Source organism: Vigna radiata, unplaced genomic scaffold (genome assembly GCF_000741045.1).
Source record: "Vigna radiata var. radiata cultivar VC1973A unplaced genomic scaffold, Vradiata_ver6 scaffold_292, whole genome shotgun sequence".
Taxonomy (NCBI): domain Eukaryota; kingdom Viridiplantae; phylum Streptophyta; class Magnoliopsida; order Fabales; family Fabaceae; genus Vigna; species Vigna radiata.
In genome coordinates, this window is record NW_014542031.1 from 38,177 (window position 1) to 63,330 (window position 25,154).

Below are 25,154 nucleotides of genomic sequence, written 5' to 3' on the forward strand. Positions count from 1 at the left end.
TTGGTACTCTTTTGAGCTTAATTTAATGTCTTCAACACTTTATTTATAATATTTTTCTGTTTTATTTTGTAAATAAAAGTATCTCCGAATTAACTAATTCTCCGCAATTAAGTAGTTAACTTAACTGCTACATATGTACTAAATTTATTTATCTTTTACAAAATTAGATAAAAAAATAGTAAATTTATTTGAAACATATATTATTAAATTTATATATGAGTTATAGTTTGATTATTAAAATATAAAAATTAGTCTGAAAAAATATCCTACAATCCTTCTAATAATTCATATTTTACATCCTAAAAAGGAAGAAAAAAAGATACAAAAAGCCAAATATTTTATCACACTTCAACATAAAGTTTAATTAAATAATTTTCCAAACTTAGTTTTATCTTATTATTTTCGTAATTAGTCTCTTAACTTTAGAAGGCTCAAGCATTTGAAGATCATTCTGAGGACCTTATGTCACTATTGTGAAGAAACAGAAAACATAAAAACTCAAAAAGTTTTCATTCACTCAGAAAGGAAATTAAAATTGTAATAAACCTATACAACCTTTTGCTATTTATATAAAAAATTACAGTTCACTTAAACTTTCAACCATTGAAATTAAAACCCCTTCCATCTTATAGGATCCTGAAGAATCAATTTCCACGCATCAGTTAGGCTTCTTTATTTAGCACATACATGACATTATAATTTTAAGCTAGCCCAATTTTCAAAGGAACAACAAGAAAGTCTCCTAAAAAAATACAATGACATTCAGTGATATCATGGTGATAAGAGAGAGTGATGGAAGAGCTCTATTCTTTGGGATGGTTAAATTTATCAAAAACTTTTGGAAGTGAAGGAAGAAGGAAATGAAAAAGTGAAAGAGAATAAAAAAAAACATTAGGAGTCAGAATTAACAAGAATAATTATTGTATTGTATAATTGGTCAACCACAGTAAAAAAAAATGACAGAGAAGTCTACAACCATTATTAATTAATAATTAATTTAAGCAATAACAGTTATTATGAGACAGTTAATAAAAATAATAGTCATTAATAAAAATAATACTATTTATTGATAATAAATTAGATAGCAGTTCAATATACTATTTATAAATATACACAGGGAGTTTAAGTAATTAACTCTGATTAGTTATTTTTGTTACAAGAATAATTAAGTAAATGACATACTTAATCGGAATACCTTTTAAAAGATTAAAAGAGGTATCCACCCCAGCTCAAAATAGAGAGAACAATATAGTAGAAGACCCATTGGAATTCCATCCACTCTTTAGAAAACGAAAATGTAGAAGACTCATCCGCAGTGGAAACTGCTGCCAAAACGGAGTCAAACAATTTTTCTTCATCGAGTGTTCTGGAAGAAGAATCAACCGACTCGTTTTGCTGTTTATATTCGTTCAATTGACGCTTCAACATACATAAATCTCTTTCCAATTCGCAAGCACGAGCGTGAGCCACCTGCGCGCGTGTATCAGCTTCGTTCCCAAACTTCAAGGCTTCCGTGTCGTGGTCGTAGAGGGCGCATTCCCGAACTCACTAACACCTAAGAATGGGCATTCTCTTCGCCCAGATCCAAGCTGATCTCCGCTCCAACGACGCCCTCCGCCAGTCCAGCGCTTTCTTCTAGGCCCTCCAGCAGTCCGCCGCCGGTCGCGACGTTGCCTTCATTTCAAAAACCGTCGTAGAAGAGACTTGTGGAGAGACCCGCGTCATGACACGTTTATACTGCGAGAGTCGCCGCTGACGGAGGAGCCACCGATAGAGGCGCCACTGCCGCGAGGTCCGTCCGCTTGTTCTCCCTCAACGGCGGGAGGGGTTGCATTGCGAGGCCGCGAGAGAAGCACGGCTGCGAGCTCTATTGGTTTCCCCTCGCCGCTGGGAGAGACTGCATATGCATATGCGTATATAGGCGTAGATCCGGAGGAGTGAGTAGAACAGGGAGGAGGAGAAAGAGCAACGCACGACGCCATGTCGGGATTCAGCAACGCTCACTGTTTTCCGCGTCTTGTCCTCGTTGTGAATCTTGTTCTCGTACTTCTTCACGCCCTCGTTACTTCGCTTGCCTTCTTCAAGATGACGAGGATTCACTTGAGAAAAGTGTAGCTTGGTTTGACCAGGGAGAGTAATGGAATCGGGATTTTGGAGCCATTTGATACATCGTTGAAGTACTCAAATGCTTCAGATAGGACCAAATTCATTTATTTGTCTCTAATATTTCATGAATTTCACTTTCAGTATCCTGAGACTATTTATGGCTGTGGTAGATGATATTTTAGCATTTTTAACGATTTAGTTTCAGATTGATTTGGCCGCCTTTAACAACTATTGGCATTAAGGTGAAGAAGTGGACAATTCTGACTCATTATGGAATACTGAGGCAGATGCCATCTGTTCCATTTGGTTCCCTGAAGCTCCCTGCACTAGGTTGTATTGTTACTCGTGGAAAGACACCACCCCCACTAGCTTCTGCTTTTTGCATCCCATCATCTTCTGTATCTCCATGTTCATTAAGGGATTGTATCACAATAGGCACCACTGATATATCGCCATCCTGTGTGGCATTCTGGCGAGTGGATAATTCTGTTTGCACTTTCTTACCAATAGATCCTATTTCTCTTAGTTTGATGGGTAAAGCATATGAATTGCGTTGCATTAAACATGATTATTTGAAGTCATCCTCAGCAGCAGTAAGTAGTCAGGATTCATATGCTCCTAGTGGCCATCAAACCTTGCAACCTAACCAGTTTGTTGGTGCAATTTCTAATAGGCGTTACGAGTCTCTTGCTAGCTTTTAGTGTGGTGGAACGAGGCTGTTTAATAATGGTCAACTTAGAGCTCGTGGACCGGTAAGGAGCGATTTCCCACAAGATCTTTCCTCCAACATAGGAAAGTCCTAAAACTCTTAGAGTTCATCGACGATCTCCCACCATATCATTCCTTTAGCCTAGGAATGTTCTAAGACTCCTAGAGCCCATCAATCAGTGAAGAACGTTCCAAGGTAAACTCTCAATGCATTGTCATTTATATAGCTTAGGTAACGTTCTTAGTGAACACCTAAACTTAAAGCACAGACTCTCTAATACAACCCAAACGTCCTCTCTCAAGTTCACATTAATTCCTATACACCTCTTCTAATGAAAAGTCTACTTGGACTTGAGGAACTTGTGTATTGTATGACAGTTTGGTCAGTCAAACCACCCAGTGAAGAAATTATCTAACATGTCTAGAACCGTCATTAATTGATAATTAATTTGAGCAATAACAATTATTAATGAGTAATTAATGAGTATAATAGTCATTCATTGACAATTAATAAGAATAATGTCATTTATTGGTAATAAATGGGAGTAGACCTAATTGTAAGCTAAATATAGTATTTATAAATATATGTGGAGATATCACTGACTTGAGCATAGGAATGCAGATAAAATAATATAATTTGATGATGGAGGACTCTTATGAAACTCATCTAGTCTTCAGAACAACTTTGAATGCTTTGAGTAAGGGATCTCCCAGCCTTACTCAAAACAATTGTGATTGATAATAAAAACATAAATGGCTATTTCTTAGAATTTTTTTATCTAATTTATTTGATTTGCATATTAGTGATTTTAGTTTAGAAGATAAGATTATAGCTTATAAGTTTAATATATTTCAGTCAACTTCTAAGTTGTAATGTATAATTTATTTAATTTTCTATATCAATGTGTTTCATTATATTATACTACATGTGAAAATTACATAAAATAAAAAAGAAATTATAAAAAATAAACTCAATGTAATAAAAGTTTAAATTAAAAATTATTATTTTTTAAATAAAAATTAATTTAATTAATACTTATTAAATCAAGTAATTTAAAAAAATTTATATAACTTTTAAAAATAAACAAAATTACTAAAAATATTAATCAAATAAATTAATTTATCCATTTGAAACTTATAAATTGAAAGCACATATATAAATCTAGTTTTCTTAAACACACTAATAATTTTCTCTCATTTTTAAGGAATTATCTTTCAATTTTTTTATTATTAAAACGTTTAACTTATACATATTGAGTACAGAAATACATACTCTGAAAAGTATCGTGATATTTCATATTATATATATTGTTAAATATGTGAAAATTGAAATTAGTTCTTTTTTTCGTATGTTACAGGTTATATTAATATCAAGATATTAGTATATCTAGCTATGATTAAATATAAAGTGTCTAAATTCGAAATCTAAGATAACTAAATGGTGGAGTATTTTTGTCCTCTAATGAGTAGGGTTTTGAACCGTAGAAACTTGATAAATATTTATCTTTATCACAAGTTTAACTCCTATAAACTATATTAATTAACATTAGAAAATTGATTTTATAGTGTAAATTTTATGTTTTGATAAACAAAATTATAAATCTGAATTCTTAACTTGTTTTGGAAGGTCTTGAAATGAAGTAATGTAAATTAGAAAACATTCCAAGGAAAAATTGTTTTAGATGTCAACTGATTTGTTTTAATAATTCTTAATATAATAGAGAATATTTTATATTTTTAACATACTCTAATAAAAAAATTTAAATTTTGATTAGTTCTTGTTATAAAGAATCAATTTCATATTTTATTTCTTCTTTTTTAGGTGCAACCGGAAAGGGAATCGCTGATTTATCTCATAAATAGACCTGGTCTACATGAGATATGGCGTGGCTCACTGCCTATACCCAACTTCTGTTTCAGTAAGTTGGACACATTGATTGTGGACTACTGCCCGTTTTTATCAGATGCAGTGTTACCCTTCCATTTACTTCCTTTATTACCTCAATTGAAAACATTGGAAGTTAGATACTGTGATTCTGTCAAAACCATATTTGATGTCAAGCCTTCCACACTAGACACATTAGTTACTCTTCCTCTGAATAATTTGGTTTTATCGAACTTGCCAAATCTGGAGAATGTTTGGAACAAAGATCCTCCTCATGGAATTTTATGCATGCAACATCTAAAAAAAGTAAAAATTAAGGAATGTGAAAGCCTTACAAGCGTATTTCCAGCATCTGTAGCCAAAGATCTTAAACTTGAAGATCTAGTAATTGAAGAGTGTGAGAGATTGGCGGCAATTGTTGCGGAGGATAATACAGATCCAAATCTACAGCTTACGCTTCCCTGTCCCTACCTGAGATCATTGAAATTATTGAGATTGCAAAAGTTCGCCTACTTTTATTACTGCTCACACAAGTCTGACATTTATACGCCTCTGGAATCACCTACCGAACATCAACTTCCTAATGAAAAGGTAATATTGATTAAGCTTTTTCCTTGTTGCATATTGGATTAGTGTCTGCGAATTGAACATTGCAAAGTATATATAATGTGGCAGGAGAGTTTACTTTTAGAAGATAAAATTATAAGGTTAAAAATGAAAGATCTATATTCAAATTGAAAAATAATAGTTCGTAAATGACAATTGTTTCCTTTAGGTTTCTCATACTGTTCTCCTTTTGTTCTCTTGGTTTCTCTGCAATATATATATATATATATATATATATATATATATATATATATATATATATATAAGCAAAAGTGAGTTTTAAAGAAAGTGAGAATTTGAGACGATTAATATGAATGGGAGGGAAGAATTAAAATCACTCCCAGAATCATTTGATCGTTCCATTAAAATAGTAGGAGCATCCTGTCAAAATATAATTTTGTCAAAATTCACTGATGCAGAGCATCAGTATATATTTTTGTATATGTTTATAAATAAAAGAATAGATTTGATGACTCGTCAATAACATCTCGGATCAATTCAATAGATTCTTCCTCAGGCCATTCTACTTTATCATGTATCACGTGTTCAGGCTGCCACAATCTTTGTAAACTATGGGAAGAGGATGGTATTAGCGGAATTTAATTTGATATTTAAAGAACTATGCATTATCTTTGCAAAATTCATCAAAAATGTTTTTGCCTATCATTGTAGTGTTTGAAAAAAAAATATATATATTAAGAAAAGAAATAGTTTTCATTTGTAATTATTTTTTCTATTCCGATAAAAAAAATATCACTTTTTTTCTTTAAAGTTAAAAAGCAAGGTATTATAACTTTTTTCTTTAATAAAAGTATATTATTGTTTATTATATCATTTTCTTCTTCTTTTCACTTTTTATTTTTATTTTAATAGTTATTTCTTATATGGTTCTTTATCCAAAATAAACAGTCCCTTACAATTTAAAACTTTTGTTAGCTCGTAACCACCACTACAATACAACCTTGTTAACGGTTTAATTTATAACATTTTCCATCTCAAAATCTTAAACTCAGAAAACTTTGTCACTAACATTTAAAATAGTTTTGTCTTTAACAGTCTTAACTAAATTTTGCTTGTTGTTTTCTTTGGTTGTTACAGTGCATGTCAGTAGGAGAAAATGGAATGAAGATGATTTTGCGAGGAGAATTCGAGAGAAAGCTCTTAGAAAGCTTAAAAGCTCTTACTCTCTGCTTTGGTTCGGATGTATTTGGATGTAAAATTTTAGAAGAGGTTCCGAATATAGAGAAACTTGTGGTGTGTGATGGTTCCTTCAAAGAGATGTTCAGTTGTGAAAGTGGTAATAATGTGTTACAGCAGCTGAAAGTATTACGGTTGGAGTTCCTGGGAGAGCTGGTTTCCATTGGGCTAGAGAACTCTTGGACTGATTCCTTTGTGAGAAACTTAGAAACCTTTGAAGTCATTAGATGTTGGAGTTTAAAAAACTTGGTAGCATCCACAGTGTCTTTCTCCAATCTGATGTGTTTGAATATATATGGTTGTCTTAGCTTATCGTATTTGTTGACATCCTCAACAGCCAAGCGTTTGGGTCAACTCAGAAAAATGAAAATACAATATTGTAATTCAATTGAAGAGATAGTGTCTAAAGACAAATCAGATGAGGATGAGATAACATTTCCCAAGCTCACTTGTTTAAATCTTGATTGGCTACCGAATCTCAAAAGGTTCTACAGAGGGAGTTTAGGTTTCCCATCCTTGGAGGAATTGTCAGTAATATATTGCCACGAGATGATAACATTATGTGCAGGAAGTATAGAAGCATGCAATTTGTCTCAAGTTAAACTTGATCCGTTCTCAAAGGCTATTCAATTGGAAACTGATCTCAACTCTACTATGAGGAAGGAATATCTGAGAGAGGTTCGTGTTTAATATTTTTTATTCAACATTTATCATACTTGTCTAAGTAACTCATATGATGCAAAATTGTTTTTTGTATTTCCTAGCAAAGAACTTTTTAATTTTCATATTTTAAGAGTTTTACTTTATGGCCTCTTTGTCAAACTTACTAGTAAGGAAGAAAAAAATAAAATAAAATATGTTTTCAAATTAAAATTTTTACAGAAAAGTTTATTCAGATAATTCTATTAAGATAAGAAAATAGTAAATAATTTTATTATTGTCATGTTATTAAATTTTTTAAGAGAAGTTATACTTATTTCATTTCACTCTTGTAGCTACACAAATTACACTTTACACTCCTGCTTTTTAATAAATGATGATACTTTATATTTTTGTAACACCTTTATTTTATTTAGAAATATACTTTATTTTATTAAAATTCTAATAAAAACTGTAAAGACAGTTATACAATATAAAAATAAAAAAAATTTAAATAATTATTAACTATAGGAAAGTTATTTATTCATCCCAAACCATGTTAAACACCCTTGTTTTTTCTTTAATTTTAAAGTAAACAAAATATATTGTATCTTACAAATTCAAATTTCTTTTTTATAAAATGCAAGAAAAAGCAAATAATTTATATATGTTAACGAAACGTAAATTCTCTATTATTCAATCATGATTATTTTCAAATAACTTTCATAATAAATTACTTTAAAAATCATATTTAACAAAAATTATGATAAACTGATGATTTGAAACATTGTCCGAATAACCCATACAAATTAAATTAAATTTAACTTAATTAATGTACTCATAGTAAATGTTATATTTATTAATTAAAATAACTAATAAATATAAGGAAATATTACAGAATCAAATATTTTTTATATGCCACTTTAAGAGTAATTTTAAATTTTTATAATTTTTATTTATTATAAAAATTGATTTCACTATTTTTATTTTATTTTTAATTTCTATATATTTATCATAAAGAATATTTCTTATTAATCTTCTACTATGTTTTATAATATTTATACACAAATTTAGGATAATGTAAAAATAACACATTTCTTAACAGATATATGATATTTAAAGTAAAGTAAATATAGAGATAAAATGCATTATCTGTAATGCAAAAGAATAAATAAATAAAAATGATAAAAATAAAATAAATCTACAATAATCAATATTATTGGATTTTAAGTATAACCTAGAAATCAAAAAATAAAAACTATAAAGAATATAAAAATATAATAATAATAATAGTAATAACGAAAGTAATTTGTTATTATTGTCATTATCTTACTTAGAAATATATTAGAAACGGTAATTTTTTTGTAATAAGTACTTTATATAAAAGTAAACAAAAAAACTTAATAATTGTTTTAAGAGATAAATAGATATAAATATAAAAGGTTAAAAACTAAAATAAAAAATGTCACTTCTAATAAAATTTAAAAAGTTCTAAGTTGCTAATTTTTTTTCCTGGTTATTAGTAATAGAGTTAGAAAACATTAGAAAATAGTTTGAATGGTATGTCAAACATAACTTTTTGGGACAGAAAAGTAAAATTAAGTGAAGATGTAATTTACATCCTTAATTATATTTGAGTTTAGTCTCATTCATGAAGCTTTTATTATTATGAAAGTTGAATTTTAAATTAATATTTATTTAGTTACATTCCTAACCTTCAAAAAAACAAATTAGAAAATTTAACCAAATAATAATATGAAAAAGATTTAGAACTCAATCAAAGCAATCAGAAAGTTAATTAAAAAAATAGTTAGAGATTTTGTTTATAATTAACTTAGTAGAAAAATTCTTTTAAATATTGTCAACTAATTAGATTTATCTCAATAAAAAGTAATTAATAATCAAATTAGTAAATATTTCATATTTGTAGTAGAGTAATAATGATATCATTGATACTTATGAATAATTATTAGTTTCATATTTTTAATTATATTTTGTTTTGAACGTGCAGATTTCAGAGCTTCGCAACCTAGATCTCGAAAGTAGGCCAGGACTACAAGAGATATGGTATGGCTCACTGCATATCCCCGACCTCTGTTTCAGTGAGATGGCAACTTTGATTGTGGATGACTGCCAGTTTTTATCAGATGCAGTGCTACCCTTTCGTCTACTTCCTTTGTTACCTAAATTGGAAACATTGGAAGTTCGAAATTGTGATTATGTGAAAACCATATTTGATGTGGAATGCACAACAAAAGACACATTAATTACTCTTCCTCTGAAAAAATTGACTTTATATAACTTGTCAAATCTAAAGAATGTTTGGAATAAAGATCCTCATGGAATTCTACGAATTCACCATCTACGACAAGTACATGTTACGAAATGTAAAGACCTTACAAGCGTGTTTCCAACATCAGTAGCCAAAGATCTTTGGAACCTGGATGATCTAGTAGTGGAAGACTGCAAGAGATTGATTGTAATTGTTGCAAATGAATATGATGAGGATGAAGAAATTATATTTGAGTGGCTTAAGGTTTTGGAGCTTAAAAGATTACAAGAGCTGAGGTGCTTTTACGCTGGTAATTTCACTTTAAGTTTTCCATCCTTGAAGGAAGTTCACGTCATCGAGTGTGGGTCCATGAGAACTTTCAGCGCAGTCAACAAAATAGATCATTTGACAAAGTGGTATTATTCAGAAGATGCAAAGGAGAGTGATCTTAATTATGGTGTGCGCAGAACTTCTGAAGAAGAGGTATACATACTTTTAACTCTTAATTAATGTTTGTTCGATAAAGAATAATAGAATTAGGAGAGTACTAATGTGCATGCAGGTGATGATGATTAATTAGAACTACTTTTTTCACAGCATTACATCATGATTACGTTAGCAATTTTATACTAGTGTCATTTTATGTTTTATTCACATCTATTTAAGTGGATATTTCTTTGTCGTCTTTTATTATGAGACTTGTACTTATATAGCATGAAATTCACTTAATGCTACTTTTACTTCTTTCATAATTAAATTCATGTTTCTTTTATAATCAATTTTATGGATGCATGTAATTGCTTTTATAATTTGTCCAGGTTGCAGTAATTAAGGGGAGATTGAAGGGCATAAAGAGTGGATGAAGATGCACGTCTCCCTATGTTATTACGTTTGATTGTGTTTTTTTTTTTTTAAAAAAAAAAAAAAAAAAAAAAAAAAAAAAAACTGTGTTGTTCTACCTAGTTAAAGATGAATGTGTTCCTATATTTTAATACGAATGAGTGTGCTTAAAAAAATTGTGTCGTTCCCTGCCTAGTTGAAGAAGAAATACATTATTATTTTTAGTATGTAATATGAGATTAAAAGTGATGAACGGGGTCATGAATATTTATTAGAGGTCAAGTTAAGAACTCTGTCACTATATATTGACTGTATTCGCACATGTGATTATGCTGGTAAAAAAGAAAATATAATGTGTGGATGTATTCATTTGCTTTTAATTTTATCTTATTGTGATCATAATAATTCTCTCTAGTACTCAATTTTTATCATTGTTCACATTTCAGTCCTATGTTAATGTACATGAATATTAGGAGCATAGGAATGACAAAATATGAGTTAAAAAGAAGCTTTGTTATTTTGAAGTATGGTTTGATGAAAGTTCTCTTCAAGACAAAAACAATTTTGGGAACTAATGTTAAGAAAAAATTATCTCAGTGAGAAGGAAGATTTCTATTTTTCGCAAGTAGAGAGTGTCTGTTTAGATATGTCGTCCTTCTTTATGCCTCTGCTTAAAGGCTTAAATGCTTACTTGATCCTCATGTTATGAGGCAATTTTCAATTGGGTACCTGTTTTTAAAAATGTATATATTGAGTCTCTATATTTTGCAATTTGTATCAATTTCATCCTATTCATTTAACGGTGTTAAAATAGATAATGTTAAATTGACTGTACATGTGAATGTGTGCAAAAAATGGAGACGTGACATTTAATTAACCAAGAATCAATTAACATGGTAGCCAACTAAGACGTTCCACTGAACGGGAAATGCTCCTCACTCTCCCTCCTCAAGAACGACAACCTCGTTTTGTCTGACGCCGAACGACGTTTGAGACACCAAGACTTTGTTGGAGAAGTCATTGGAGTTGCATTTGCACCACACTGAGAATAGACCAATAGAAGCTCTGTTTTGTGGGAAAGCTTTAATTTTTCCACTGATAAACTCCTCCCTTTTCATCACCCAAGGACATCACCCAGCTTCTTCTTCCATGTTTTTTGTTTGTCTTTCTCATTTTTTTTAATATAGTGATCTCTACGAGACTCAAAGTTCGTGCAGTGTTGAGAATTTCGGGAAGCAATGAGGGTTTTTTAGATTGGTGCAAGTGGTGTAGTAAGGTTCTCTTTGTGGTGGTTCAAACGTAGGGTTTTGATTTGTCATTCAATTTGTTCAATTGAATTTGGTTTTGGAATGTTTTGTCCCAGTTTGATCTCTAGGGTTCTGGGTGAAGGGGCAATTGAGATTTGACAGTGCGTGCATTGTGTGAATTTTGTGGTGAGTGAAATTTGGGCTTAAGGTAACGGTGTTTGGGTTGAAAGTTGCTTCTCTTTGGGGGCTTAATGTTCTCGGGATGTTCTGTGGTGAGTCTGGTTGTTGTGATTGGCAGAGGTTGAGATTGTTGATTTGGGGTTGAATGATATAGGGAAGGGGAGGGGGAGCACTAGTGTTATGGCGATTTCGGTTGCGATCAATGGCGACGAGGGCGGCAACCCTCTCCGACGAGGATTTTTCGCGTTTGTCGGCAATGGAGATGGTGGCGATTTCGGTTGCGAGCAGTGGCGACGAAGGCGACAACCCTCTCCGACGAGGATTTTTTGCGTTTGTCGACAACGGAGATGGTGAAGTTCGCTTGGGCAACCTGCAAAATGAAGATGGGAGATGGGAGACAGCCTTGAAGATGGGAGACAGCCTTGAAGACGAAAAACTTTTGTTTTTTTACTGTTGCCTTGCGTAGAGGAAGATGGGAGACAGCGTTGAAGTGGTGGCTGCCACATCACCATTTCTCGCACACCTCACATGTAAAGTCAGTTTAACGTTATCTATTTTAACACCGTTAAACAAATAGGACGAAATTGATACAAATTGCAATACATAGGGACTCAATGTGTACATTTTTAAAACCGAATACTCAATTGAAAATTTCCTCTTAACATAGGAACCAAGTAAGCATTTAAGCCTTATTTAAATTACCAACTAGTGTTAGTGAACGAATCATAATACAGAGAAAATATTTATGACAATGAGGTGTATCACTTCTTTCAGAATGTCACGTATATCTTATAAAACATTTATAAATTTAAAAATATAACATTTGATATATGAACTACTGAACTTAATTTTTTTTATCTAATTATCATGAAAAAAATTAAAATCATGTGAAAAAAAACATTATTCTAATTCCAAAACTTTAGATATTGTTTGAAAATTTCAATTCAAAATAAATTATTGTCTTCCACAAAATTTTCTTATGCTCTCGTTCTAGAAATCATCAAGTAACATCATGTGTTTTCATATAACATGAGTCATGATCATGTATAAACACAGATCGTAAAAATCATTAAACTTACCATACGTGACTTTTGGTTGAATGTTAATGCTTAAATTCTTAGTACATATGGATCATGTACTGTTTTAATACATTTGAAAGTCAATTTACTTTTATGAGGAGAAAAGAATAAGAGGGTGGAGGTGATGGTCGACTGATTCCATAACGTCCGTTATGTGCATTGCCAAGTTGGAATAATATAGTCATTGGCAAAGTGGCTACACCAATCGGATTCATCAATTCAGTCACATCCAAGAAAGTTGCGGCTTAATTACATTTTATGGTTCTCAAAAGCGCTTTAAGAATCTGGAATTAGCATGGTTCAGACTTTTGTGGCTATGATGCAAACGTTTTAGTTTGGTACTTCGTTTTGAAGAAATAATCCAATGCAATATTCCTGCAAAGAGATAGATCGTGTAATGTAACACAACAATGGAAAGAGGAAACCAACCATGTACTAGGTTCATGGATAAACCAAGATCATTCATACACAAGTAAATCTTCATTAGACAAAATAATAACTATGGTAACCTCTGCGGAACCTGACGGTTGTAACTAACAAAAACTAATTCATAAAGAAACCCAACAAGCCCACCTCCTACAAGAGGCCCAACCCAGTAAACCCAATGGTTTTCCCAGCTGCAGCTCACCAGGGCAGGCCCAAACGATAAAGCGGGGGGTGTTGCTCCCTTCATCTTCCTGTCTGTTCCCTGCACTTCCTCAAAAAAATTTTAATTACAAATAAACCCATCTCATTTTCACTCTCTGGTGCTGCCACATCCCATCCTACTTTTTCCAAATCCGTTTGACATACTTCCTAACATCATCCTCTTTAAAAAAGTTGAACAGTTTTCGGATTTTGCCAAGGTGAGAGTATCCTACAACGAAGGTTTTGCCAGAAACCCAAGCAATATAGGTTGCAATACCCTAGGAGGGATGGTCCAGCCGGCAAAATCACCCACCACGTGTCTGGTCTGTGCCATGGAGCCCTGAAGCAAGGTGGCTACTGCAAATAGCACGAGAAACACGCTTCACGCCGTAGATGTGTGTTCTTGGAAGTAAATCATCTCTCTTTATTTCTGGACTATACCTCTATCTATGTTACTCTTATCTCTTTCTTTTCCTCCCATTTTCGTCTTCAATAGGGCAAAATGAGTTAAGTACCAAGAGTTTGGAATTATTTTCCACCATTATATTTAATCCAGCAATGTTAGTAGAATTACTAAAAAAATGTTTCAAGCAGCAGATCTTTGTTAAAGTGCAAAACACGAAGTTAAACCTTATAGAAGAAGACCATACCATATCCCCAAATCCTTATCCCCACCCTTTGCTCATGAATTTGTAAAGACACTTAAAAAATCATAAATAATAAAAAAGCAATGATAAAGGTGTCAAATTATTAACACTTTCTTTTCAGTTTTCCTCACGTGTGCCACATCTTGTTCCATGGAAGTAACTAGAAGGAAAAAAAAATGAAAACAATGGGAGAAGAGAGGGAAGAAAACGAAACTATAACAGACAAAAATAAAAAGAGTAATAATATCATGACATACTTTTACATTCATTTGACACAGAATATAAGGATAAAATGGTCCTAAAAGTGTAAAGTTTTGTAGTTTTTAAAGAAAGAAGAGAGTAAAAAGTAAGTCTTAAATATGTAAATCTCGTATTTAATCGATTATGAGGAGCAATAATCGATTATCCTGAGCTTTTCTGAAAAACCATGTTGCTATGGAATAATCGATTATCACTCCAAATAATCGATTATCATAGGTCTGTTTTGAAAATAGCCCAGTTATTTTCAAAAACCTGTAACGGAGTTGAATAATCAATTATCACTTACAATAATCGATTATTATTGGCAGTTGCAACATGACCTTTCATATTCACACTAGCTGCCTATAAATAGGTGTCACGACAAACCCGCAACCCGTAGGTTGTCCTAGGAACAAACTGCTTGATACCATAAATGTGACATCCCAATAATATACGACATGCATATATAGACTAGACGTCATCAATTATAATAAGGAAAAACAGTTAGAGATGTATATAAGGTATTTAGGATTACAGTTATCCAGAAACTAGCTAAAATTCAAAGTTTAAAGGGCGGAAGTATCTCAAAATAAACTAAGTAGAAAGTGTCTCCAAAAGAACATAAGAGTCATAATAAAATCTTATGGGTCTAGGAAGCAGCATCCTCGTTCTCCTCCAATACATGCTCCAGAGAGGTCTCTCCTTCCTCTGCTCACATCCGAAATGGATGATCATCGCAAGGGAGAAGGCAAACACATGCAATACATACAATGCAAGGGTGAGCTAATTATATATATAAAAGCATGCAACATATTAAGCAAACAAAACACACATCCTATACATGTTATATTTTAGACTTGACTCGTCCGGGCTTTAGAATGATAGTCGAGCTATGGCGGTCTTGCACCCGTGGTGACTTATGAAACTTGGGTTCCCCACCCTGCCACACTCACGAGGTTAGCCTGTTCTGCGCCTTAAGGCATACTGGGAGCCCCCAAGACTAAGACCTCCTGCTACTCCTCACCACATGGTTCAATCTCTCTAGGTGAGCATGATTGGTCATTGGAGTTTCAGGATGACCCCCAAAACTGAGCTCCTAATTTCATTCTAAAACACTAAGAATCTCATCGAGAGATTCTACATAGATGGAACTTGGATTTCAACTTGAATCACACTTCATACTTAGTGACCACATACTTTTGATACCACCATAACCATTTATAACGTCGTACAATAAACTTTAAGTCATACTTCGTGAGAAATAAACAATATCGTACTCACATAACCAAACGAAAACTCGTGTGTACTAAAATTTCTTAATACAATGATAAAATAATTATTAAAATAGTGGCAAGTCAACCACAACATCCAAAAATAGTCAACCAAAATGAGATGTAAGAAATATATATACTACACACAACCCCTTTCTAATAACTAACTCCCAAATCTACCAAAATAACAAATTATATATATACAACCTAAGTGGACCCACATAACCTCTCTCCTCCCTTTTTTTCCAACCATTTTTACGTACATCACCAACCATTTCTTCTTACTCTTCTTTTCCTATGTGGAACCTACACCATTCAATGGCTATAATATAAAATATTAAAATAACCAATTCATATTCTACTATTCACGTACTCTTTTGGTATCTAATGGGAGACAAATCTTTAATCATGTAACATAAAAACAATCCCTGCATATAATACATAAACCTTTCCCATAGAAAAGTTAACTTTTCTCCTCCCATTTTTCTTTCTCTTCCTTTTTACTTAAAGTACTTTCTCTTTCTCACTTTTCCTTTCTCTACTACTACCCATTAAACCCATTTCTAATTCTTTCTCCATTTCATTACCCAACACTTATTTAATTCACACAATCTTCCCCACCAATTTACGAAACTCTCTCCCATTTTTCTTTTTACTGGACCATTTAAGTAAGCCTTTCTATCACTCTTTCTTTATAAAGCAACCCTCTCATCTCCCTTTCCCGTCAAATTCACACCTACACGTCTTTCCTCCCATATTTCTCCAAGTTTTCCCTTTCTATCCTAACACTAAAAACTAGCCTCTGCATAAAACATTCTCTACCTTTCTTCACTCCCATAACCACTCATCCTATTTAAACACTCATCCTTCACCTTGAAAGCAACATGGAATACCTCACTGGCCACCCCAAATCCTATGCGCATTCTTTCTATTATAGAAAGAAGGGTTCTAGCTCCTCCCTCCACGGTCTCACATAACACAACACCACCAGTGCTTACCTAAAATGCCAAAACCTACAATCATAACTCAACCCAGTCTACCTAAATTTAGACCGTGACACATCCATGCTATAACAAGGAAGAAAGGAAGGTTTTCCCCAACCCTTATGGATCATCCCAAAATAATATATTTTATAGGTTATCACAAATGTGCTTCATTGTCGTCATATACCAAAAGAAACGAAACATCGAGCAAGGAGAAAAACATATCGGTTTCGTCACTAGAAAGAACCACCCTCAACAACAAATATTGATATTCATTCATGAAATTCTTAACCAACTAACAGTTTATGCAGTAACCCCAGCCAATCAATTTTAACATCCCCTCATACATGATTCGAGAGCAAAACAAGAAACCACAGATACATCATGAGATGTTATCCACCCCGTGAAAACACTTCAAACAACAATTATGTTTTTGGTTAGCTTCCCTTACCTGGAAAGCTTAAGCAGTAACTTGTCCTAGGACTGTACCCACATCGCATTGAACTTACAGAACCGGAACGAAACGGCGTAATCGATCGGTTCAAAGTATAGCCCTTAACACTGCGAACATGTAGGCACCTTCATATTAAAATTTAAACGGTTCAGTGTTGGGATCTTTTAGAGAGAAGTCAGAGCTATGCTTAGGAAGAAAGGTTCCTCTTTAGAGAGAGAAGGAGAAAAAACAGAAATGAAGAATCTGATTTTTGAAAAAAGAAAGACCCCCTCTAAGACTGAGACACTCTAAACTTATGGGTCTGGCTGCCCCAATTCATAAGGCCCAATGACCCTAAGCTTATTTTCAGGTCCTTACAAGATTTATTTAAATTTTATAATAATATTTAATATGAATTATAATTAACTAAATTATTGACTTTTAGAATTGGTATTTATTCTTTTGTTTAGAAAATAAAAATTAAGATTTAATTAGATTAAAGTAACATATGATAAATTTTAGATTAATATTTAATATAAATTATAATTAATTAAACTATTTACTTTTATAATTTGTTGTTGCTTCAAGAAAAACAATTTTTTGCTTAAAGCAAACTTAAACTTTCGTAGTTGACATCAAATGTTAGAAGTGGGTTCTAGGCCTAACTCAACCCCATTCCTTTTTTATAAGATGGTTTCAAATATTTCTTAACTATAGTGGATGATATGTCTAAATACNCATNGATTAAATTGATNGCAAGTAAGTCAGATACAAGATCACAACTTATTGGTTTTGTTTCTTATATAAAAACACAATTTGGCGTTGATGTAAAAGTTGTTAGATCGGATAATGGTAATGAGTTTGCAATGACAGATTTTTATAGACAAAAAGAGATACAACATCAATTATCTTGTGTTGAAACACCTTAACAAAATGGAGTTGTTGAGAGAAAACATCAACACATTCTCAATGTTGCTAGATCTTTAATGTTTCATTCCCATTTGCCAATAATTTTCTGGTCTTTTGNTGTTCGTTATGCTGTGCAACTCATTAATATTTTACCTTCCACAGTTTTAAAATATTTTTCTCCATCTCAGCTATTACACAATGTTAAACCTGACATTACTTACTTGCGACTTTTTGGCTCACTTTGCTATGCTTCAACTCTTCAAGCACAGAGAACAAAATTTCAACCTCGTGCAAGAAAATGTGTTTTACTTGGTTTTAAAACAGGAGTGAAAGGCTACCTTTTGTTAGATTTCAACTTTAGGGAAATTTTTATCAAGGAATGTAGTATTTTATGAAAACATATTTCCTTTTCTTACTAGTGACAAGCACACACCTATTGATACACAAAATTCCTTGGATTTTGTCACAAAAATCAATTCATCTCCATCACCTCTTTTCTCAGAAGTTACTGATCAACCCTTTTTACCACCTACATCTTCTCCTTCTGTTGTTCCAGACCCTGTTAGTTTTTCTTCTCAACCTGTTTCTGTTGAACCTGTCACTGCTACTCCACAAAGGAAATCAACCAGGCCAACACATAAACCATCTTATTTGCAGGACTATCATTGCAACATGTTATCTACTTCTTCCGCCACTCAGTCATCCACAGGTACCTTATATCCTATCTCTTCATATCTCTCATATAATGCATTATCATCTCTTCATAAATCATATGTCTTCAATCTTTCCCAAGTTAGTGAACCTAAAACCTATAACCAAGCCATCAAACATGATTGTTGGAGAAATGCCATTGATCAAGAAATTGCAGCTTTAGAAAATACCAAAACTTGGGTTTTGACTGATCTACCTTATGGAAAGCAACCTATTGGATGTAAATGGGTATACAAAATAAAGAGGCATGCTGATGGGAGTACTGAACGATATAAGGCAAGGTTAGTAGCCAAAGGCTACACACAACAGGAAGGCTTAGATTACTTTGAGACTTTTTCACCTGTTGTCAAACTCACAACAGTAAGATTGGTTCTGGCTTTAGCAGCTTCCAAACATTGGTATTTACATCAACTAGATGTAAATAATGCTTTTTTTACATGGGGATCTAGATGAAGAGGTATACATGTCTGNTCCTCTTGGCTACAAAACAGAAAAACCAGGCCAAGTTTGCAAGTTGTTGAAGTCTTTATATGGACTCAAGCAAGCCTTTAGACAATGGAATTACAAGTTGACAACTACTTTACTTTCTTTGGGCTACATACAATCAAAATCAGATTATTCACTTTTTGTCAAAAGTGATTCTGCTCATATCACCATCTTACTTGTTTATGTAGATGATATAGTTTTGGCAGGTGATGACATTCAGGAAATCCAAACTGTGAAGGCTCTATTGAATGCAAAGTTCAAAATTAAAGATCTAGGACAACTCAAGTATTTTCTGGGCTTAGAAATTGCAAGATCTCAACAGGGCATTAATTTTTCACAAAGGAAGTATGCTTTAGAGTTACTAGAAGATGCAGGATTGTTGGGATGTCAACCTGTTTCTACTCCCATACAGCCAGACACAAAATTCTCCAAGACAGAAGGAAAACCCTATTCAGATGTGCAAGCCTATATAAGACTTCTTGGCAGGTTATTATATCTAACCAACACAAGACCAGATTTATGTTTTGCTGTTAGTACTCTCAGTCAATTTCTTTCCAATCCTTTGGAAGATCATTATGCAGCAGCAATAAGGATCCTGAGATATATCAAGAAAAATCCAGGACAAGGGTTATTCTTTCCCTCCAACACAAAACCTTCTCTCAAGGCTTTTAGTGATTCTGATTGGGCTGCTTGCCCTGATACTAGAAGGTCTGTGACTAGTTTTAATGTGTTCTATGGTGCATCCTTAATCAGCTGGAAATCGAAGAAGCAAGATACTATATCTAGATCATCAACTGAAGCAGAATATAAAGCCTTAGCTTCCACAACATTTGAAATTCAATGGCTTTTGTATTTGCTCCATGATTTGAAACAGCCTCTGCCACACAACCAGTTCCTCTGTTTTATGACAATAAATCTGCTATACGAATTGCACAAAATCCAACCATGCATGAGAGGACAAAGCACATTGAAATTGATTGTCATCTCATAAGGGATAAAGTTCAAGCTGGTGTAATTAAGCTCATGCCTATCTCTACTTTATCACAACTTGCAGACATTCATACTAAAGCTTTGCATCCAGCACAATTTCAATCTTTGTTGTCCAAGTTGAGCATTAAGGATATATATGCTGCAGCTTGAGGGGGGATATTGGAATTATTTTATTCTCTCTTCATATTTGTGCATTTATGTTCATATATTTTTATACTTATATTGCTCTGAACAATCATGAGAGGTGGGGAGAGCTAGAAAAGCTCATTGTGACCATGGATCGTGAAAGAGGGCAAAAGAGAAATGCTCCGTGTTGACCATGGTGTACTCGAGATGACAAGACTTCCGCAGCGAGGGAGGAAGGAGACCATAGTCCTTTGTTTGAGGGAGGATGTTGGAGTGCAAACAAAGTCCCACATTGAGTGAAAGAAGGACTGGTTAAGGGTTTATATACATATATAAACCCTTAACCAGTCCTTCTTTCACTCAATGTGGAACTTTGTTTGCACTCTAACATCAAATCCCATTTCCTAAATTTGATCCAAAGATTGAGAAAGTCTAGGTTTATTTCTCAACCTTACATCAATGCTTAGAACCCCACGTTTCATTGATACATGTATTGTCGAAAAAAAGGAAAATGTAAACGAAGATTAAAAGAAATTGACAATTGGGAGAAAATAACATTAAAATTTTATAAAAGAAGTATAATTATGGCCCAACTTATTATTTGTGTTAACATATTTAGGATGAATTTAGTATATTTAATTTTTCTCCATTTAAGCACTGTAACATGTAAATCTAAGTATTCCAATATGGAAATCTAAGTCATTGTCTTCCATATAAATACTCTAATATCATTTTTCCTAAAATTTTAATTTTCATAATCGGAATTGCAATAAATGATATTTAAAATAACTTTTTTATTAATGAAAACTTATAATTACAGACTATATTTATTATTTTAGAAACAATTTGTTTACTGTATAATTAAGATTTAATCATAAACTATTTTTATGTTACTATTATTTATTCCAAGAACTAAATTTTGGTCAGTAAAAAGAATAAACTTAGGAACTAATTTTTTGGTTTCTGATTTCCGCATGGTCCAATACTATTCTTACAATAACGTGGTGGAAACTATCAAGTAATTTCTTACAAACAGTTGATCAAAGGTAGAGGATGGATCATAAAGTAATTCCGAATAATGCAATTAAATTTAATCCTTTCTTCTTGCAGGAAGCTAGAAGGACTTGGATCATTATATTTTGGATCATCTATGAAGGTTGTCAATGGATTACTTTAATAAGCTTTCATAATAAGAAAGCAAATTGAGAATTCCTTATTTAAAAACACGTATCAGTTGATTCAAAAAATGAAGTTCATACTTGTTGCCGATACATCTTCAAAGTAGAGTACGAAACCTAACCAGATCAACCTCTCACACACTCATAACACGTAATAGAACAATGAACCAATCCTTTTATTATGGTAATACGTGGATGAAAAAAAAAAAAAGTAAACAAGGGTAATTAGAAGTATAACCTCCTTCAATTACTTGGAATATATTTAAAAATTTGCATCCACTTATATACTTTAAATTGGTCAATGTTTAATAGACATAGACTTCCAACAAAATAATTTAAAAACACATATCAATTGATTCAAAAAATGAAGTTCTTACCCGTTGTCGATACATCTTTAGAGTGCTTGTTACGTACCTGAGTACAAAACCTAATCAGAACAACCTCTCACACACTCACATCACAAATGAAAGAATGAATTCCTTTTATTGATGATAATATGTGGATAAACAAAAATAAACAAAGATAAACGAGAACATAACTTCCTTCAATTACTTGGAAGCAGAACCTCCTCACATGACCGCCACTGTCTACAAACTTAATAATTCAAATCATAACCCTAACAAAAGACTCTACAAACTTTTTGTTTATAATTTTGTTTTTGTTGTTTATTTGAGTGAATTTTGAGGTAAACGAGTGGATTTAGAAGTAAAATTTGTGAGAATTAGTATAGGGTTTAATATATGTGACCGATTAAAAAAAATTATTTTCAAATCCACTCTCACTTATCTCCAAATCTATTCAAATAAACAACAAAAAAATTTATCTCCAAATCCTCTCAATTACTCTCTCCTAAATCCACTCAAGTGAACAAAGCCTGAATGATCCGCGGGAGAAAACCCTTATAGTCATAGATAATATGGATGTGAAACTGGATTTCAACATGTTGGGAATTCCAACCGGGAACAATGATGATAGCCAGGTGAATCACATAATGAAAGATCTTTCAATTTGCCGCAATTATGCATTGAAAATTGAAGAATTTGATGATTCCATTTTGAGGAAGGTAGAGTGAACAACTTTTGTTAAGACGGATGGAAAAGCAATTCAAACATTTTGTGTAAAAGCATTGATCGAAAAGGAAGCAGTAAAGATGTTTAAGGCCATGTCTGGGATAGATAATGAAAATTCTCTGTTTAAAATATTAGCTACTCAAATTTCAAAGAAATGTAAAGGGGTGCCCATGACAATTGTAACAACTGCAAAGGCATTAAAAAACAAAAGCCTTTTGGTATGGGAGGATGCATATCGAAACCTTGAAAGGAAAAACTTAACATCAATGTAAGAATTTTCAACAAAGTTGAGTTATACGAGAATCTTGCACCTCTCTAGAAAATTTACGAGGTTTTTGCGCCTCTTTAGAAAAGTTTATGAGATTGTTGCACCACTCCAAAGAAATTTTCGAGGTTTTTGCACCTCTTTAGGAAATTTAAGAGGTTTTTATGCCTCTCTAGGGAAATTTACGAGGCTCTTGCATCTCTCTAGAAATTTACGAGGTTTTTGTGCCTCTCCAGGAAAAATTTACGAGGTTCTTGAGATTTTTGCTCCTCTCCAGAGAAATTCACGAACATCATATACTTCTCTAGCGAAATTCATAAGGTATGACACACTCGCCACAAGTTTCACGCACCTCTTCAGCCATATCCACAAGGTTGCTACACTCTTTACCAGGTACTCGACGAGGTAATCTTTTTCTTTCTTTTTGAACCCGGACGAAATTAGTATCTTTATCTTTATTTGGTTTTTACTATGATAACACAAAAATTATCTAAGGTTCACGTCATCTAGCAAAATCTAAGTAGAGAGAGGTACCTCCAACACCCAATTCCATCCCGTTAGTAAATAAAAAAAAATAGAGAATAAGAGAATAATAATTAATGATGGGTAAAAGAAGAAGAAAATAATAAAATGAATTTCCTTAAAAAAATGTATATGTAATTTTCAAACTTTTAAAATATTTTTGAGTTTAATACGGGAATAATTTGAATCAATGTTATGCCAATATTTATAAGCAATAATTGAAAATAATATATTGATATATTTTGTTGTCTCAGTTTCTGTCTAAAGAGAAAAATATATTTTTTAAAAATGGACAAATTTTCTGACAATAATTATAATCAATGTCTTATATATTATTTGATTTATTTTTCTTGCCCATATCTTTTCCTGTTTTGTTCATGGTTAATTAATTCACAATTAAGAAAAGATTACCATAATATTACAATGTGTATATAACTACACGCTCTGTCATAGAAAAAAAGAGACAGAAAAAATAGAGGGAGACACTTAGAAAGAATAAAGATTGAAAGAGAGAAAGAGAGTATAGAGGTAAATAAGTTCTTAAGATTCTGTCAAGGCACCAAGTAAGAACTAGGAGAGTACCAAAAGCTAAAAAGGTATGTTACCTCTACACCCTTACTTTTCTCTTTTTATTATAGTTTGAAGTTTTTTTGCAAAGATATTATTTTTTTACTACACATAGATAATTTTTTTTAAATCATTAATTTTTGAATATAAGTAAGTGTTAGCCTATGACTGGTCTTTTTCCTTTTTTTTTTCACCATTCTTGAAATAAAAAATACAAAATATTTAAACAAAATATGTCAATTTTATTAAACCAAACTTTTTTTTAGCAGAATTGCCGATTTTCCATTATAAATGGATATGCATCGGAGCAAGACCAATCCTTGTCTGATTCACTTTTTAAAAATCTAAATCAATCCATAATAATTTTTAAGCAAACTCATAAAGCTTTTACTAGATAAAGAACTACATGATCCTTGATTCTTTATATAAGGTCAATCTTTGTCATGTTCATAAAACAATTTTTTTTCTCAATAATTTATTTATATTATTATTTTGAGGAAAAATTAAATATTTTGAAAAGCTAGTCAACTTTATACATTTAATTAAAGTTACTGTGTTTTAGGCAGGTGTAATAAGGGGCTGATTATATACTAATTCTTCCCAACACAGGATTTTGTGTTACATACAAAGGCTTTGAAGTGATTGTAGGAAGGATTGTAACCTTTTCTTCTTTGTTGGTTTCTTCAAAGTCTTCTTCTTGGTGAGTACTGATATCAGCTTGATCTTTCCTAACTATTCTTAATAGTTGTATATCACATACTTTATCATATGATTTCATTTTATTATGTCATATATGCTATTTCACCCATCAATTTTTCTTCGAAATAAATATGTAAATTTAAATTTATTACAAAGGGGTCAACCCTCCCAAACGTTAGACGTTTGATGTTTTATTGCATGATATCCAGAGGCACAGATAATCAGAAGTGAAGCATGGAGAATGTTAAATTCCTCGGTGATTTGCTCGGTCCTGCGTGGCCATATCTAAAGTCGTTTCTGTATAAACTTGTGGCCTTACGAAATCAGAGATGGAAACCTTGCCAAAGATATTAATAAGTTAAAAAAGGTGAAAAAGAGGGTGCAACATAAAGTTAGAGATGAAGAAAATCAAATTGAGAGAGCTATTGTTGGTGATGTCAAAAAATGGTTGGATGAGGTAGACGATGTCATTTTTGACTATGAGGATTTCTTGGAAGATGAAGATCGTCCTTATGCCTTGTACTCTGATGGTTACCTTCCCAAACCTTCCATAAGGTATCGTCTAAGTAAAATGGTGAATGATATTGCAAGTAGGGTCAGTGTACTGCTACATACCTCAAATGATGATGAATTTTTGTATTGGTTGGGGCCACCTTCCTATGATGTTGATT

At 32.4% G+C, this 25,154-nt stretch overlaps 1 protein-coding gene across 1 annotated transcript; it reads left to right on the plus strand.

Moving 5' to 3' along the window:
• The first annotated feature begins 1,980 nt into the window (after positions 1 to 1,980).
• Positions 1,981 to 10,297, plus strand: LOC111240754. The gene is made up of 6 exons (XM_022776390.1): positions 1,981 to 2,043; positions 2,394 to 2,699; positions 4,637 to 5,290; positions 6,404 to 7,180; positions 9,153 to 9,896; positions 10,232 to 10,297. Exons 1-6 carry the CDS (start codon positions 1,981 to 1,983, stop codon positions 10,274 to 10,276), a joined length of 2,589 nt encoding a protein of 862 aa, XP_022632111.1. The 3' UTR covers positions 10,277 to 10,297.
• The last annotated feature ends 14,857 nt before the right edge of the window (positions 10,298 to 25,154 follow it).

Coding starts and splice junctions, on each gene's coding strand:
- LOC111240754 (XM_022776390.1), top strand. CDS start 1,981: ATGTCGGGATTCAGCAACGCTCACTGTTTTCCGCGTCTTGTCCTCGTT. Junction 2,700..4,636: donor TGAAGTCATCCTCAGCAGCA/GTAAGTAGTCAG, acceptor CTTCTTTTTTAG/GTGCAACCGGAAAGGGAATC. Junction 9,897..10,231: donor GCAGAACTTCTGAAGAAGAG/GTATACATACTT, acceptor TAATTTGTCCAG/GTTGCAGTAATTAAGGGGAG.